Consider the following 19,729-nt stretch of genomic DNA (forward strand, 5'->3'; position numbering starts at 1 on the left):
GTGAGGATGAAATGTGATAGTGCAAAGTGCTTAGCATACTGCCTGGCCTGACAGCTCCATAAACGTGAACTATGATTGCCATTGAAAATAACTATTTGGGCAGTCCTGACTCATGCATATGTAAACACGAGATCAGTAGAGTAACAGAAGCAGAATACGAAATAGCACGTGCACAGTGATTATTGATACAAAAAAACATATCAATGGGTCCTGACAGCCATCAGAGAGGAGTTGAACATAGTGAAGATAATTGTAGTTTGAAGTTCACTTTGTTCAGAAACACAGCAAAGTATTAAGTTTCAAATGAAAAAAAAAAGCAGCATGTATTATGAAGGAAAATTTCAGCCAAGATTGCTTTAAGTGCATGGATGCTTTAACTTTTCTAAGATTAATAAAAAAGAATGAATTATAAGAGAACATTCTAACTAAACCACATACTTATAAACCAAGAGTTACAGGTTAATGAAAAAGACACCAATAGTACTTGAACATTTGTTACTTTTCAAAGTACCTTTAGTTCCTATTAGATAGATGGCATCATTATTAAAACTCTAAGCCTGTCTCTGAAATGAGATATGGTTTTCCCCAGATTGGACTTTTTGGAAACAAGCAATTTTTTGATGTAGTGAAAATTAATTTGGGTTAACAAAGTGATTTGAGATAGTATGAAAAAGAAGAACAGGGGTATCTGAAAAGCCAGCTGCCTGAGAATAAAAAGATCATGAACATTAATTTAGCAAAAGTTGCCTTAAGAACATACTTTCCCTCTCCTTCAGCACTTAACCTTAAGAAAATAACAAGGAATATGCACAAAGATTTATATACGGGAATGTTGATCATCATATGATTTCCAAAAGGGAAATTTATTTTTTTTTAAGATTTTATTTATTTATTTGACAGAGAGAAATCACAAGTAGTCAGAGAGGCAGGCAGAGAGAGAGAGAGAGAGGGAAGCAGGCTCCCCGCTGAGCAGAGAGCCCGATGCGGGACTCGATCCCAGGACCCTGAGATCATGACCTGAGCTGAAGGCAGCGGCTTAACCCACTGAGCCACCCAGGCGCCCCCAAAAGGGAAATTTATGAGTAACCCATATAAAGTACAAAGTAATTTAATCGTGAAATAAATTGTGATAATCAGAGGATGGGATACTATGCAGCCATTAAAAATCATATTTTCCAAGATGACTGAATGACATTGAAAATGTAATATATTCTTAATTGAAGATAAGCAACAGTTAAAACTGCATAGTATAGGATTATATATGTACACAGAAAAATAATGACATAGAACAAACCAAAATATTAACTAGCTGATACTGTCCATGGTTTTTATTTTCTCTTTTCTACACTTCTGCATTTAAATTTTCCAGGTCAAGGGACACCTGGGTAGCTCAGCCAATTAAGCTTCTGCCTTCAGCTCGGGTCATGATCCCAGAGTCCTGGGATTGAGTTCCACACCAGGCTCCTTGATCAGTGGGAAGCCTGTTTCTCCCTCTGCCTCTGCTCCCGCCGCTTGTGTGCTCTCTCTCTCTCTCTGGCACCTAAATAAATAAATAAATCTTTTTAGAAATCAACAAACATTTTAAAAAGATAAATTAAATTTTAAAAAATTTTTCCAGGTCAAAGACATTTTTCCCAGCTTTTTATTGTGGTAAAATATATATACTATAAAATTCAGCATTTAACCATTTTTAAATGTACAGTTCAATGGTGTTAAATGCATTCATAATTCATAATTCTGTGCAACCATCACCACCATCCACTTCCATAACTCTTTACATTCTTGTAAAACAAAAACTCTATATGCTTTAAATAACTCTCATGGACCCCCTCCCCTGGCCCCCCACAACCATCACTTTACTTTCTGTTTCTATAAATTTGATGACTCTAGGTACCTTGTATCAGTGGAATCACACAGAATTTGTCCTTTTGAGACTGACCAACTTCACTTACCATAATATCCTCAAAGTTCATTCATGTTGTAACATGTTACATAATTTCCTTTTTAAGGCTGAATCATATTCCCTTGCATGTATATACCACATTTTGTTTATCTAGTCATCTGTCTATGGACATTTGGGTACTCCGACATCTTAGCCACAGTGAATAATGCTGCTATGAACATCGGTATACAAATATCTCTTCAAAGACATGTCTTTTTATCAGAAAAACTCATTTAAGAAGAAGAAAATCTGGGGGCACCTGGGTGGCTCAGTGGGTTAAGGCCTCTGCCTTTGGCTCAGGTCATGATCCCAGGGTCCTGGGATCAAGCCCCGCATCGGGCTCTCTGCTCAGCGGAGAGTCTGCTTCCCGCCCACCCCCCCCCCCCCCGCCTGCCTCTCTGCCTAGTTGTGATCTCTGTCTGTCAAATAAATAAATAAAATCTTTAAAAAAAACAAAAAAAGAAGTAGAAAATCTGTTTTTCTTTAGCAGTCTCCAATACAGAGCCAAGAAGAATTAGATTATATAATAAATGCATAACAATTAAGTAAATGGTGCTGTTTTAAAACTCTAAGTCTGCTCTTTGAAAAGGAAATTAAAATGAAAAAAATAAGAAAAAAGTTTTATTTAATGAGATTTTTATATTTATATGATTTATATTTTCATATTTATATTTAATTTTTGTGTTAATAGCTATTTCTTATGAACCACAAATGTAGATATAAAGAATGTAAATCTCTTTATGGGGGAACATACAGTCTCTCTACTTGTTTTGGAATTTGAAATGGTAAAATTAAAGCGATTAATTCATAGTTAGCTCATGTACATACAAAATGTCAAAGACCTGGTCTAACTGCTCATTAACCCCCCTTAAACCCCTTCCTAGTTAGCATCAAAAAATAGCAGATTCATAGGAGAATGGAAGGTGAGGACCCTTCAGAGTCATGCCATTTGACTGCCCCATTCACAGCAAAAGCCACTGAGACTCAGAGGGGGTGCATTGACTGTGGTCACATCATAGAAAGGAATAGAGCTAACACCAGAACTTACCTATCTGACTCCCTTCTTCTCTACACACATGGTCAGAAACCCTTCCAGGCCCACATGGGATGGGTCCCCCACCACCCCACAGTAGATGATGAGATCATCCCCTTCTTTACTGGATAAGGTCTGAGGACAGCTATGATGGTCTACATGCCCCACACCCACTGCAGACCAGCCCAGACTCTTCGACCATCCCAGGAGGGCCTCCTGGACTCACCGCCTTCTGCTGTGCCTGTGTGCCTGCGTTGGATGTGGCCCCGGAGGAAGGTGGCATTCATAAACGTCTTGTCACACAGGTGGCACTGCACAGAAGGGAAATGGTGGTAAGCCAGGATTACATCACCTGGCTCAACCTAGTGTCCTCCCAATATCAAAATTCCCATTTCCGTGGGCTTCCAGGGCTGCTTCAGAAATGAAGATTTGATCTGAATGCTACGGTGCGCTGGGAACTGGTGAGCACTGACTAGGTATTTGAGGACACCAAGGAATTTTTGTTGGTTTTTTCAAGGCATGATGATGCTCTTGTGTTTACATTTAAAAGTGAGAGTCCTTGCCTTTTAGAGATACATACTGAAATAGGTATAGATAACACCATACACTTAACACACTTCAAAGTGACGTAGGGGTGGGGCAAGTGGGTAGGGGAACACATGCAAAAATATTGATAGTTGATAAGGTAATGTACAGATGAAGGTTCATTACACTACTCTCTCTTTTGTACACGTTTAAAAATCTTCACACTACAAAGGAAAAAAAAAAAAAAAGAAAGCCAATGCCCAGGTCCCACCCCTGGGATTGAGAACAACCAGAGCAGAGGATAGAAGATAATAGTATCTCTAATTCTACTTCACTCTCCTCAAGCATTTCAGACACTGCCAATCTATCATATCATCTTTTTACTGTAAAATTTCAAACTTTCTCCAACACAACAAAATTGCAGGTTGCCAATCCTACTCAAGCAGACTAAGAGGACAGATTATTTGCGATCTTTACACAAATGTGACAGAAATTGCCAGTTGTCCCCCAAGACCCATTTTCCCTCTTTCCTCAGTAATAGAAACCCTTATTTTTAGCTGATCATAAGGTTAATGAGAATAAACAATTTATGCTCCAACCTCCCTTGCCATGTGACTAAATTCTGGCCAATGACATATAAGCAGAAGTGATATACACAACTTCTAGAAAGTATTATTAAGGGAGTTAGGACCGCACAGTACCAGCTCCTTCTTCCTCTGACAACAGAACTCCCAAGTTTTCTTCAGGGGAGTTACCCTGCTCCTCACTCTCCAACCACAGGCTTCTGTCCATCCCCAGCCCAAGGTGGGACATGTGACCTAGACCAAAGCCAGTCACAATCCTGAATTCCCAGGGACCTGTGAGTGGCTCCCAGATGGATAGGAGATCAAAAACAGCCAAATACAGGACAGTGAAAAATGGCCCAGATCTCTGGGACCAAAGTGGGCCTTCTATCATGCCAGCCTTGAACCTGGGAAAATGAGATACTGGCATTGGTGGCCCAACTTCCTACCACACAGACAGACTCTTTCTGAGAATGGAACCCACACTAAAGAAGAGTTGCCAACAGCTACAGAAAAACAAACTAATTTCTAGTGCCATCATCTGATTCCAAGGACAAGCCACATATGAGTCCCACCAGAGCTCTGAATTTTTCAGTTAAAGTAACCAATAGATTCTTTATTGGCCTAAACCAAGTTAAACTGCTGCTCTGGCATTTATTACTGAAAGGATTCTGACCTTTTTATCATAATTAACATTGTATCATATTATTCCTTCTGTCCCACCCACCCCCAGACTATGAATTTCTTGAACACCTGAGCCAGCATGACTTGTGCCTGCCTCCTCAGAGCCTGGTCCAGGGCCAGGCCCCCACAGCAATTCATGAAAGTGTAATGTCCTCAGGCCACACTTGCCATGCAGATGCAAATGTTCATATGCCACTCCAGGTAATGAAATGTCACTAGGTTGAATGATGGAGTCACTTTCAGGAATGGGGCTGGTGGTACCACAGTACCAGTCGCTTGCTACAGACTGATTCTACACACACACACACACACACACGCAAACACACCTTTTTATATCACACTGCTACATACACACAAACCTTTCAAACACACACACTCACACCCTCCATAACTACACACACCCTTACACACACATATATATCCTTCATTCATTCATTCATTCATACACACACACACGAACCATAAATATATCTTTAGGTGCATACTTCACACACAAACATATGTTAGACACCACAAACTCTACATACATACATACACATATCCAAACATTCACATGGTAGACACACATATTCACACTGTCCTTAAACATGCACAGCCTCTACATTCATACCTGCACACCCTAGACAGGCACCCTCTCTACAAACACACACACATATTATACACGTATGCACACACATCCTTCAGATACACACTTGCCCCCCAACACACACACACATGCTGGAGAACTTGATGAGACATCTCTAACATCTGCTCCTCACCCCAGAAAGCAGAGCCCATAGTAATCCAGGGACCCAGGGTGCTGGTGCCCAGGTGGCCAGGTGGTGACTGAGCCCACAGCCTTCCCCATCCCCGACCCTGCAGAGAGTCCTCACCGCGTGGTAGCTGTGGGCCCCTGTCTGCAGGAGCAGCTGCTGTAAGGTGCCAATCATCTTGCGACGCCTTCGGCTCTCCTCTCTCACACCCCTGAGCTCGTCGGCCTGGCGCCCCAACTCCTGCTGGCCACGCTGCTGCTGGCCCAGGCTGGCCTGCAGCCGGGCCTCCAGCTGGGCAACGCTGGTGCTCAAGCAATCCTGGCAGTGCAGCAGGTACTCAATGATGAGCTGGGCCAAGCGCAGCACCTTGAGCAGCACCGGGTCCACAGGATGCCCACAGCGGCTGCATGCCTCTCGGTCCAAATTGCAGAAGGTCACCCCGGTGATGTTCTCCTGCAGGGCGGCCACGTCCAGCTCCCGCGCCACACGGTCCACATCCAGGGCGCTAATGCGCCTCCAGTCCACGCTCTCAGAGCGAGGCTGGAACTTGAAGGTAGGCAGGGGGTAGGCCCCAAAGAGGGTGCCACTGAGGCCTTCAGCAGGGGTAGCTGGGGACTGCATGGGCTGAGGAAGCCCTGGGCTGCCCACCAAGGAAGGGTGCCACCAAGGCCACGGCAGCAGGCACAGGAGCTGAGAGAGGGCCTGGAAAATAAGGAGGGGTTCCGAGTTTGGTGAGATGCATCTGGCTGCAGGTACTGTACACCTGGCCAGCGGGAGCCTAAGGGGGGCAAAGGGAGGGAGCTGGGCAGCAGCCATATTACCCATGGGATGCACTGACTGGGTGAGAGCTGAGGGAGCCAATGATGTGACTCTGTAATCACAGGGATGGGGATTCAGATCGAAGCCTTGGGCAAGTTCCTTCACATCCTTAAGCCTTCTGTGTACATTGGGGATCCTGGAGTCTACTCTTCAGGCTTGTGGTTAGGAATAAGGCAAGTGAAGCACCCAGCCTAATACCTGAAACATAGGAGGTCCTCTTGCTAGGAATGAGGCAAGTGACTCTCCCCCACTGCTATGTGTGTGTCCCTGCCAGAGGTCTTTGTCAGAGGGAGGGGTCAAATGTCTAAGTGGGTCTTTCTGCAACCCTATACTGACCTCACGATAAGTTCCAATAACTTGCCGTGGGAGGCAAAGCCTCCTAACCACCACCACACTCCATCCTGTCCTCCTGTCATTACAAGACTACAGCCGACCAGGAATGCGCTACATTCCATAAAGTGTGCCCCAACTGTAAAGTGTGATCACAGGACTATGGTCCTCCTGGGGGGATGTGAGTAAGATGATGGCCACCGCGGTCCAGGGAGGCTTAACAGAGCAGCCATGTCTCCACACAGACTCTACTCCATCCATGATGGTCTTCCTTTCAAACCTACTGGTTTAGAAAAGAGGTCCAGTTTGTTCTCAGACTCCTCTCCACTCTCTTAGGAGACACAGAAATTGTTCTCTCTCTTTAAAAAGTAATTTGACAGTAGCAATAAGATTTTAAAATGAACATTTCACAGCAAAGAATTCTAATTTATCCTACAGATAAACATATACAAGTGTGTAAAGTCGCTTGTGCAAAAGGGTCATGTAGTATTGTTTGTAACAGCAAGGTACAAGAAAAAATACAAGAAAGTGAAGTACGAAGTACAACAGGGGATACAAATGGTAATTCTATACAACGAAATACTATGCAGCTATTGATAAGAATAAGGCATCTATTCACACACTAAAACAGAGAAATGACTATGTGTCTGTGTATACATATACATAAATACAAGTATACACACACATAAATATACACATATATATAAATATGTATTTCCACACCTGTTTAAATGATAACATAATCACATCAAATAATAATTTTCAAAGTAAAGATATATATATCTCACATATGTACCTATCTATATCTTTCAATATATGTCACATAGCTATAGATCTATACATATAACTCACATTATTGCCTATGAGGAAGGAGGGAAATGAGGGGTGAAACCGGGATAAATAAACAAATACATGGATGATGCATGGGTAGGAGATGGATAAATAGACAAGCCTTACACAGAGCGATGATGATAATGATACATGTATATAATATATATACATACATACACACGTATGAATGATTCATATTTGTTGCTCATACGTAATAATAGCAAAACAGAATACACTGATTTATGGTTCCTATATGTGCTTCATTGTCTATCATTTCGTTACCACAGACTACGGTATTTCTAGAAAAACGAACAAGCTGTTAGTAATGGTTGCCTCTGGGAGGGGGAAAGGAAGTCGGAAGATTTCGGTTTTCCACTTTCCCCCTTCCTATACTATCCAGTATATCTTTACATCATCATCTATTACTTTAATAATTTTTATAGAAATAATACAATTTCTGCCCTTGACCTTCAAATATGACCTGGGAACAATAAGGACAGATGAACTTATTTAATCAAGTTCTTTCCAGATTATGTGATTCAAACTTTTAAATACAAGAGAAAGTCAGAGGAGAGAGAGGTCACTGATCTCATGAAGGGGAAAGGCCTTGTGGGTTTGTAAAGAGGGGAGGGGCCTCCAGGAAAGGTCCCTGAAACCCCTGAGCCTTCACCCGAGAAAGACAGTGAGGGGCTGCACCACATGCCTGCACCCTGCAGGCCTCAGTGCAGCAAGTGCCAGCTCCTGCCGGACACAAATTCTACATGCAAACCTCCAAGCAGCTGTCACAATTCCCATTCTACAAACAAGGAAATGGATTTCTGGAGGGGGCTAAGAGTCTTGCCCCAGATTGGGAAGCCAGAGTTGAAGCACAGTTGGAGGTGCATCTGGCCGTAAAGCTTATGGACTCTGAACACTGATTCTTGAGACTCTCTGCCCTAAAACTTGGCTTTGATCAGATCATGACCGCTTATCCCTCAAACTCATTCATTCATTCACCCACTGCCCCCCTCATTTACAGCATGCCTACTCAGGCCAGACCCTGTGCCGGGCATTGGGGCCACCAAGGGACAGGAACCACATACCGTCCTTCACCCAGGAGCTCCGCGTGGCCCCTTGTTGCCACCGCACCATGTCCAAACTGCTTAGCCCAGCCTTGAAGACTGCCCACAGGCTGCCAATGGCCCACCTTTTCCACTGCAGCTCCCACACTTCCTTTCTCATCTACTCTTCCCCAACCAGACTCCAAAACCAAAACCATCCAGCCACCTGCACCCCCATCATGGCCATGACAAGATCAGTCCATTTCTACTTATTGTGTTCTGTTATTTAAACAAACAAACAAACAAAAAAAAAAAGAGAGAGAGAGAGAGAGAGACTAGAGTCCTGCTACTTACCATGCTGAGCTCCAAGCTGCAACTGTGTCCCTGGAACCTCAGAGACAATTGTCACAACAAGCTATGCCTTGGAGCAACAGCAGGTTACCAGGCATGCTGTGGGCAAGGGTAACAGGACACCTGCTTCCTGTCCTCCCCCAGACAACAGGGAGCTCACCTACAACTCACTGTTTAACTATTTAAGCTTTGGCCTCAACTGTGTGCCCGCAGTTCTCTCTCTAAGAGGAAGGCTAAGAATGCTCCATTGGCAAAGGCAACTCTCACCTTTTTGAACGTTCCTTCCAGCCTCTTCCATGAATAATTACTATCCTTTTACCCTTCTATTAACAAGGTGGGGGAAAGGGGAGAAGGCAGAGGGGATAGGGCACGGGCAGTGCTCCCATGATATTCTGCTGTTCACTCATGACCCATCTCTCCCTGCACACTCTCCCTGATGACAAGTTCACACATACCCACAGCTTCAGCAACCAAAGGCCTGCTTTAGGCTGATCCTCAGCCACTCCCAGATCTCTTTTTTTCTGGCCCATTTCTCTCTTGGGACCTTTAGATCCAGCCTTCCAGTACTGATTATATCAGAAATTGCATAAACAAAATCTTTTAAAAAAAAAATGGGGTGCCTGGTTGGCTCAGTGGGTTAAAGCCTCTGCCTTTGGCTCAGGTCATGATCCCAGGGTCCTGGGATCAAGCCCCGCATCAGGCTCTCTGCTCAGCGGGGAGCCTGCCTCCCCCTCTCTCTTTGCCTGCCTCTCTGCCTGCTTATAATCTGTCTGTCAGATAAATAAATAAAATCTTTAAAAAAAAAAAAAAGAGAGAGAGAGAGAGATTGCAAATCCAAATTCGCCCAGGTCTAGGAAGTAGCATTAAATACAGGAATGTGCCAGATATAAGAAAAACCACAGTACAAGCTTGAGGATAAAAGGCAACTGACTCCCTACCTTAGTGTCCAGGATCCAATTAGGCAGCAGTTCTCAAAGTGTGGTCCTTGAGCAGCAGCATCAGAGCATCAGCAACTGCTGGGAACTTGTTAGAAATGTGAATTTCAGAATTTATTGATGCAGAGCCATGGTGGGAGGGAATCTTGGGGATTGTGGCAAATTGGGGAATGCATGACCCGTTTAGAAGGGGCAGCCACCTTGGGGCACCTGGAGGGCACAGCTGGTTGAGCAACTGACTCTTGGTTTGGGCTCAGGTCATGATCTCATGGGTCCTGGAATGGAGCCCTGGATCAGCTCTGTGCTCAGCAGGGAGCCTGCTTGAGATTCTTTCTCTCTGCCCCTCCCCCAATTTGTATGCAGTCACTTGCTCCACCCACCACCACCACCACCCCGGCTCTAAAATAAATAAATAAATCTCAAAAAACAAAAACAAACAAAACAAAGGAAAGGGCAGCCACCCCTGGGCTTCAGCCACAGGAGAATGGATTTTCTGCATTCTTCATTGGCTAATCCCAAATTCACTAAAAAGATATTCAAACACCTTTATGAACCGTTTCCAAACTCCCTTTCTAGCTGCATCTCCCACTTACAATATTACTTGCTGTCCACACATTCATATCTCCAGGCTATCTATGGGCACTGTTTTAAAATGCTTCATGAAGAATAACTCATGTAATCCTCAGAACAATCCCTCAAGGAGGTCCTCATATTATCCAAACCGCAAAGAAGTAAAGAAGTTTTTCCCAGATGCAGGAGGCAAGATCCAAACCCATGCAGCCTGCTTTCAGAGTCTGAGCTCTTGGCCACTATGCCACCACGGTACAGATGGACCTCCACCACCTCCCCCTGCTCCTGCTGCAGGTGAATGAGTGCCTGCTTCAAGGCCTTGCTCACACCTGACAGCTACCATAAATCCCTCCCCAGGCCCAGAGTCAAAATGCCCTGCCCCTCCCTGGGACTCCTGGAGACCAGGGTATACTCTCCTCCGGGTGCCTTACCACATTCTGGTCTGTACTGGTGTTTCTGTGCAACATTCATTTATTCATCCCATCAGCAAATGACTCCTGAGCCCCTTCCAAGTGCCAGGCACAACAACTGACACTCAGAATTGACAGTGACCCCGGCAATAGTCCCTGCCATCATTAATAAAACTAGTTACCAGGGGGCGCCTGGGTGGCTCAGTGGTTTAAGCCTCTGCCTTCAGCTCGGGTCATGGTCTCAGGGTCCTGGGATTGAGCCCTGCATCGGGCTCTCTGCTTAGTGGGTAGCCTGCTTTCCTGTCTCTCTCTGCCTGCTTGTGCTCTCTCTCTCTCTGGCAAATAAATAAAATCTTAAAAAAAAAAAAATCTAGTTACCAGTTCTGCACACACCATTATAAGGTCTTCCATGCACTATCCCACTTAGTTCTCCCTACCACTTAGTGTATAGATGAAGAAATTTAGAGATGACCCAAGAGGACAGACAACATCCCACAATCATACAACTAGTAGTAAATGATGGTGTCTAGCGCTAGACTTCTCCAGAAAGACAGAAAAACAGGATTGACCATACAGAATGGTATGTGCTGGGGTAGGAGCTGGGACAGGGTGCAGTGGGTGTACCAAAGAGAGCCCATGGCAGGACATTCCTGCCTCCTTTCTCCTCCAAGTCCCCAGCTATAAGTTCTGCAAGGGCTGAGACCATGGCTTATTCATATCTGTTGTATTCCAACCCTGAGAATAAGACTTGCAGCCCAGATTGCTATTGACCTGGGCAGAATTATCAAAATCTTACTATCTCCCTCGAAAGTCTATATTCTTGCGTATTTGGAGAAATGAGCATATGAACCAGCAAGAATAGGATAAAGAGGAAGAACAGAGCTGGGAGTCCTTAATTTGGACCCACAGGAGAGAAATGCCATTCAGACTTACCAAAATGCTGGATTTGTTACAGTATGTGTCCACAACCTGATCCCACTGGCCGCTAATGAAAGCCTAGAAAATGGAAGCCCTTTATGGGTGGGCTCAGGCTCCTCAGCGAGAAGCCCCAGGGCCCACATTGACTATCCAGATATGGCTGCAGACCTGAAACCCTCATGTTTACACCTTGACCATATTCTGTAAACACTGAGGATGGCACCCCACTCGCAGTTATACAGAATTCTGAATTAGGGACCTGAGTTCATGTGATCTTACTGAACCCCAGAAGTGTCACGCCTGTCTTCCACTAGAACCCCCAGGTTCTCAGAAGTCTTAGGGCTCTGCCATCCAAAGGTGAGCAAGAACTGGGGGAATTTGAAGATTATGATAGTAGCCATCACTGATTAAGTTTCTGTGTATCAGGCACCATGCCAGCCTTTAAAAGTACTATTTCTAGCCATCATACAACCTTAGATGTAGCTATGATTTGCCTCATCTGACCAACATAGAAACTGAGGCTCAGGAAAGCTGAGGGACTGGCCCCAGGTCACTCAGCGACGAGATAATGAAGCCAAGATTCAAATCAGGTTCTGTCTGACTCCAGAGCTTTTGAATTATGCCCAGCTACCTCCCAACAATGACGATGATGACACAGAAATTACTTCCCACCATGGAAATGACAGTACCTCAGATTTCTTGACCAAACTGCAGGAACTGAAACTTGACGGCAAATCACAACAGGATCAGTGCTGGGGATCTGAAATCCTTTCTGTATCTCCACAGAGCTTAGCTGAACGGGACTCAACTGCACAGCCGGCATCCAGGTTAGGATGGCGGGAGACAAAGCCCAAAGAGAGTGCGGCAGATTACCTGGAAACCACACACCCCAAAGGGCAGTCACACTGTGCTTTCTCCAGGCATCAGCGGACTGTCTTCCCCACATCTGGGAGTAGAAACACAAGGCAGAAATGACTTGCTATCATTAGGAAATTCAAAGCTGTGTTAACCATCTCTGCATGTTTTGGTGGGGTCCCAGGAAGCTTCCCAATCCTATACCAATGTCATGAATTCGTAGGACCCAAAGGAACGATTATTTATGCTAGCATTCTAAATTTGCTTCATTGTTGAACAGATGGTGTCTACCTGGGGCAATCCCACAGCCAAGAGAAAAAGCCCATCTACCACCCTTGCTTTGCACACCCCCAATGATGGGGTGATCACCACCTCACAAGGCAGCCATCCCACGGTGAAACAGCTCCTGGAGGATTTATGGTTCTTCTGAAACCTGCCCAGCTATAATTGGCCAAAGAGAACTTGCTCAAAATTCAACCAGACAACTGATCTTTTTAAATTCTGATTTTTTTTTTTTTTTAATATCAGTGGACAGCTAGACTCTACCACTGCAGCTGCCACTTTACAGTCTCTTCCGCTTCCTCAAGCCAAGAGGAGCTATTAGGAGAGCCAAGCTATCAAGGCAGTTGCCAGGCAATTATTGACAAGCCTGCCCTCACTCCCTGAGCTACCCTCAGCAGCACCTGCCCTGGGGAGCCCAGGCTTGTCATTAGCGCTAATTGTCGTAGCTGCCAAGGAAACCTTCACACAGTTTGCAAACAGGCCATGCAAACACACCACAGGCAAGGGATCCCAAAGGAGAGGAGAGTGACTCAGGTGCTCTCCTGAAAGACTATCATTACAGATCTTCGACTTATTCTCTGCCTCTGCTGTTTTATAAAGAAAGATGTACACTTTCCACTCCTTGTTGCCCTTCCCAGGTGCTGCACCCACTGCCTGAACCATCGAGTGGCACACAGCTCTCCCCTACAGCTGGCTTGCATTCCCGGGAATGCAGGGAATTACCTGGTAATTTTATTTACCAGGAGGTAGTTGTATTTATTTTTTTTAGTACAGTTGACACACAATGTTGTGCTACTTTCAGATGTACAACTTAGTGATTTGACAAGTTAATACTTTATGCTATGTTCACCACAAGTGTAACCACCATCTGTCCCCTTATGTCACTTCTACAGTATCACTAACTGCATTCCTTATGCTCTGCTTTTTAGTCCTGTGACTTACTCACTCCAGAACTGAAGCCCTGGATCTCCTTCTAAGAAGGTATTTTTAAAAGACACGACCAGCAGATTTGTAAAAAAAACATCTCTTAAGTTTTTGTCACAAAAGAATTTTCCTTAAAATGAAAATCAGGGCTAGGATTTTGACTGGCGTTACTTAGGAATATTTTGGAGGGGAAGATTACAAACTGACATGACCTGTCTTCCCAGGTGCAGAATTGTCAAAAATCAGCACTGCTTTTCACATCTAAAAGAATATAAGTTAAAAAATAATAATAATAATAAAATAAATAAATAAAAGAATATGAGTTTAGAATATAATGGTGTTTTCTTTCCCATGAAGGAGTCATTGCGTCTTGGCAGGTGTTATTTTCAGTCATCAGACCCCCACAAAATCCTCCCTAGGGGTGCATGGCCTAGCAGCAGCCCCCCAACCAGGACCCGCCCTCTCTGAAAAGGGCCCACAAGAAGGTTCACCACCATGTTGTCCCCTTTCCTGCTCCCAGCAGTGTCCATTGAGCCACAAGCCTTTTAACCAAACTCCAGCTTTTTGGCAGAACCCAGTTAAAATCCATGAAGGAATTCAGGTTTCTGTTCCCAACCTAAAGTATATAACTTCATGGGACCATTTTATCAAGCTGGATGGTATCCAAAACTATTTCCACATGAGGAAGATGTCTCTAGACTCTTGATGCTGAGAGAGAGAGAAAGGGAAAAAAAAAAAAAAAAAAAGACTGCTTATCAACCACTTGACTGGAGGACCGGCCTTCTCTAAGAGGAGTAGTTCTCACTGGCTAGTCCTCAGCTCTAGGGGCCAGGAGAAGGTGATGAGAGACCTCCCTGACAGAGGCGGTAGACCACCCGCCTTGTCTGCTGAGTTAAGTGTGAGAGGCCACAGTCAAAGCACCTCACACTCACCAGGCCTCTCTTCAAAGTCCTTTTAGAACTCAAATTCCCCTAGACAACCGAGGGGCAAGAAAGCCCTGGGCCCTAAGGAGTGCTGGATGAAGAGTAGGCCTGCCCAAGTCCTCCAGACCCCCTTCTAGACCCTCGTTCCAAACAAAAGAAGTCTCCCCTAGATCTCGTTATGGAATGATCGCCATTTACGTGCAGAACCCAAAGCATCAAGTCCTCCAAACCATATTTACTTTTTTCAAAAAGTAAGCATCCAAGTCTGTCCACCAAGAGAAGCCCAGTCCTGGGGGATGCAGTCACTCCTGGTTCCCTCGGGGCGGGGTTAGGGGGAAGGTACCTCGGTCCAGAGGCGGCCAACGGAGCTGGAGGTGAGGGGCGGCGGTCACCCGGTCGCCCGGCGGTCTAGCGGCGGTCTAGAGGCAGCTGGGCAGTGCCGCTCCCGCAGCTCCCGGGCTGGGCCCCGACAGGGCGTCCGAGCCGCTATTGTTTAACCTCCCGCGGCTCGGCACACACTCCGCTGGGACTGCAAGGGCGCTCCGCACCCGCAGCCCTCCCCGGGCCGAATTCCTACCATAGTTTTCCCACGCGGCCCTGCTCACCTGGGTGCCGCCGGAGCCGGCAGCTGTCCAGAGTCGCGGGCTCCCCAGCTTGGCCCCGGCCCCGCCTCCCGGCTCGCTCCACCGCCCCCACCGCCGGGAGGCAGTTCCCGGAACGGCCGGCGCCACGCGGGCCGCGGATGCACCCCCTGGAGCCGAGAGCCTGGACTACCTCCTCGGCGGGGAGAACGCGGACCAGCCCAACCCCGTGCTGCAGACCTGCGGACCCGCGGGCCCCCGAGCCCCCGAGCCTTCCGCGCCAGCAGCTGGAGGCCCGGGGTCTGCGATGCCGCCGGCTCCGGGGATCGCAGCCCCACCTCCCCCGCACGAGGGTGGAGACTCTCCCCAGCGCCCCCGGGGCAAGCTATTTTTAAGTCTGTTACGGAGGCTGGAGGGAAGGGAATGCCACGTTTAATCCGTCGGGAAAATCCGGGATCCTACAGAGGGGCTCCCAGGCCTTGCTGAGAGAGCGGCCGCGTGGAAACCAAGGAGCTGGACGCGCTCCCACCTACACACACACACGCACACGCATACGCATACGCGCACACGCTAACAACAAAGGCTGGCCTGCTGGAAAGCACGAGCAGTTGCAGAACTAGTACTTAAAGCAAGCAACCCCAAAAGCCCCAACCTTCTAGCTTGCCACGTGGATCCAGCTCTGAAATCCAGGACCAAAGAACTCTTTCTCTCCTGCTATTGGTCCCTGATCCCTAGCCAGTCACTGCTTTACCGAGACCCAGATTTCTGGGACTTTTTTTCTTAAAGCCTCACACCCCACCCCACCCCACTCCACCCTACCCCCGCTCCAGTCTCAATCTGTCACACTGGGTCTTGGGGCAGCCAAAGCAAAAGTGTATGGGAGCAAGTGTTAGAAGATGTAGAGAAATCGAACCCCCGTGCATTGCTGGTGGGAATATAAAATGGTACAGCTGCTGTGAAAAAGAGAACAAGAGAACTGTGATTCCTTAACTAAGTGAAAATAAAATTACCATATGATCCAGCAATTTCATTTCTTGTTATATACTCAAAAGAATGAAAACAGGGACCAAAACAAATCTGTGCTCACAACAGCATTATTCACCATAGCCAAAAGGTGCAAACAACACAAGTGTCCTTGAACAAATAAATGGATAAACACAATGTGCTACATACATGCAATGAACTATTATTCAGTCTTAAAACATAGTGAAATACTGGGGGCACCTGGATGGCTCATTTATTTAAGGGGCTGCCTTTGGCTGAGGTCTTGATCTCAGGGTCCTGGGATGGAGCCCCACCTGGGGCTTCCTGCTCAGTGGGGAGTCTGCTTCTCCCTCTCCCTCAGCTTCTCCATCCTCATGCTCTCTATCTCTCTCTCTTTCAAATAAATAAATAACTTTTAAAAAAATAATAATGAAATACTGATGCATCCCACAATATAAATGAACCTTGGAAATATTATGCTAGGTGAAATAAGCTAGATACAGAAGGAGAAATGTTGTGATTCCATTTATACGAGGTAATTGGAATAGTTACATTCATAGAGATATTCCTGAAAATGGAATAGTGGTTACCAGGGGCTGGGGCAGGGTGAGAGGAGTGTAGCGAATAAGAAGTTATTGTTTATTGGGTACAGAGTTTCAATGGCAAAGTTCTAGAGATGAAGAGTGGTGTTGGCTGTGCAACAATGTGGAGGTACTTAATGCCACTGAATTGTGCATTTGAAAAGGATTGAAATGGTAAATTTTAATGGTATATATATATATATATATATATATATATATATATTTCTTTTATCCCAATTTTTTAAGTGGAAAAAAAAAAAAAAGACCTGGGTGGTCAGGACCAAGATCAAGTAGGGATGTCTGTAGGCCATCTACTCTGATGGGAAACCTTGTTCCTCCTCTCCCTCTTGGCCAGGACACTTCACCCCAGGAGTTCCTGCCACCTACTAGAAGAGAGAAAAGAATCAAGGCTTTAGTCAATTAGCACTGGGGAGCGGTCACACTCTGCTGTACCACCTCTGCCACAGCACACGCAAGAGTTGGCAGCACCAGTGGGGACAGGGATATAGTCCATGACAAGGAACAGGCCAAAAGAGACTGGCCCTAAATGGCTAAGCCAGGGAACATCACTGTCCCCAGGAGAAGCTGAGCCATAACTATTGGATGGGAGGAGAAAAGAGTGGGTTCTCAGTGCCTATGGTTTGCATCTGGCCCCTTTGCCTCTCACCCCTTCCTCAGCCAGTGACAGACACCCACTCTCTGACTCAGCACAGCCATCACAGCTGGTTTCCTTCCTACACTTAGGGATGTGTTAGGAGACAGTGTGACAGACTGCCCTTTGAAGGTGGACTTTGGAACCTAGGAAGCCCACAATAGGAGTACTCTCTGCTGTCAACTGTGGCATCACAGCTCGGAAACCAGCTCCAGAGGCAGCTCCAGCTTCCAGAAGGACATGTGAGGTGTATGAGGCAGATCTCCCAGCTGAGATGCTGGCCATGCATGGTAACTGAGGTAATTTTAGGTCAAAATTATATTGTTGGGTTTTCAGTGCTGATATGTAGACAGGTATAGAGTCAAAGGGAGATTTTACATAAAAAACTGGTTTGTTGATTTCTCTTGAAAAATCCGAAGATCTGGCAACAAGAGGCCTGTACTCTCACATATCAAGTATTGGCTGATGCTGACAGGGGGCCTCTTCCCTAGGCACAGCCTACACTCTAGTCTATTCCCTGAAAAAAGTCATTTTGAAGGATACTGAGGCCCTTAAGAAGAGATCTCCTTTCTCAGGAAAAAGATTTTCTCTTCCGCAAAATGAAAAAGGCACTATCAGCCTAACAAGGACTGGCTCTCTGAGTCTAGAAACAAACCCAAGGCATGGCAAACTGGGACGAACTAAAAAAAAAAAACTGCAACTAAAATATTAAAAATGTTTGTTTCCTTAATATACAAAAAGTATATAAATCAATAAGAAATAGAAAACAACCCAATAGAAAAGCAGACAAAATATTTAGGCAATTCACAGAATAAGTGAATATATATTATTAAGAATGTGTAATACTAAGTCTTACCAAAATTAATGTGACAATTAAGTACATTTTTTAAACTATTGTATTAGTTAAAATTAATAGATGTTTGGCATGGGTGAAGGATGGGAAAATAGGCGATTTCGAAGAGCTTTTTTGAAAATAATTTGGCACCACATATCAAAATGTAAAGTTCTCAAAAATGCAGGAATCAGAGCTTTTGCTACAGCATTACATGCACTATTAAAATTGAAATGAACTTAAATGTCCACCAGTTGGGTACTCACTAAATACATTACGATATATATCCTGCAATGAAACATTCTGCAACCACTGGGAAGAATAACTTATGCTAATGAGAAAGGGTATCAAGGATATGCACTGTTAAAGTGAAAAATAACTGACATAATAATCATATGAGAAATTCAGGGGTGATATTCAAATATTTAACTATCAGACTTGCACAGCCACTAGCCACTAGACCACAGGAAACTGGACAGCCTCCTAGGGCCAGTCTTAACCCTTTACTTTCTACACTGTGGGGGTGCTGGAAGGAAGAGCTAGGGGGGACGAGGTGCTAGTGGGAAATACTTGGAAGGCCTGTGGCCAAAGTATTTTACTGATAGCACGCTATACATGCAGAGAAAAGGGGAGAGATACATACCAACTTGATAGTAATGCAAGACGCACTTCCTTTATTTTATTTTACTTATTATGTTATCTTAGTCACCATACAGTACTTCATTAGTTTTGTGACCAAAACTTCTTACCAATGCAGAGAAAAGGGGAGAGACATACCAAACTTGACAGTGGTACAAGACGTACTTTCACTCTTCGCTCTATACAATCTTATTGTTTGAAATTCTAAGAATGAGTGTGGGATTTGGGGGAAAAATTAATATAAAATTAATATAGAAAAATTAATATAGAAAAAAATTAATAATACCAGCATGGCCTATTTTCAAAGTCTATTGTGACAAACAGAAGAGGTCACAAGGAATCAGGCCAAATGGAACCCCAGAAATCCCACACTTCTTACTACTCACTGCTTTTAGCCCCTTGCTCCGCCACCCTCACTACCACCTCTTGACATATCCTTTCTTACAAAACAAACTGTACTTCTTAAGCAATACATTATTAATTTATTTCTGACACTTTATTAAAGACATTTTATTCTCAGATAAATCTCCCTATAAACATCAAATTATCAACATCAATGCAATGAATTCGTATAATCACAGCCCCACATAAGGAAATGTGACATTCAGATTGACCTATTTGGTCCCATCATGAAACACCTCAGATATTTTTAAAATATTAAAACTATTCCTGGGGTGCCTGGGTAGCTCAGTTAAGCACCGGACCCTTGATTTTAGCTCAGGTCATGATCTCAGGGTCATGAGTTTGATCTCCATCTCGGGCTTGTGCTGCTT

The 19,729-nt window shown here is 44.9% G+C and overlaps 1 protein-coding gene across 7 annotated transcripts in view; it reads right to left on the reverse strand.

Moving 5' to 3' along the window:
• The window catches only part of DZIP1L (DAZ interacting zinc finger protein 1 like), a 43,264-nt gene extending 27,345 nt beyond the window's left edge, over nt 1–15,919 (reverse strand). For 2 of the 7 annotated variants that reach the window (XM_032334031.1, XM_032334074.1), the window contains exons 1-3: nt 9,326–9,472; nt 5,620–6,201; nt 3,202–3,286 (exon numbers count right to left, since the gene is read on the reverse strand). In XM_032334031.1, the coding sequence (XP_032189922.1) occupies nt 3,202–3,286; nt 5,620–6,201; nt 9,326–9,400 (742 nt within the window). In that variant the 5' untranslated portion in view covers nt 9,401–9,472. The other 5 variants (XM_032334055.1, XM_032334046.1, XM_032334061.1 and 2 more) reach the window with 5 other exon arrangements.
• Nucleotides 15,920–19,729: the final 3,810 nt, after the last annotated feature.

Source organism: Mustela erminea, chromosome 1, assembly GCF_009829155.1.
Source record: "Mustela erminea isolate mMusErm1 chromosome 1, mMusErm1.Pri, whole genome shotgun sequence".
NCBI classification, from domain to species: Eukaryota; Metazoa; Chordata; class Mammalia; order Carnivora; family Mustelidae; genus Mustela; species Mustela erminea.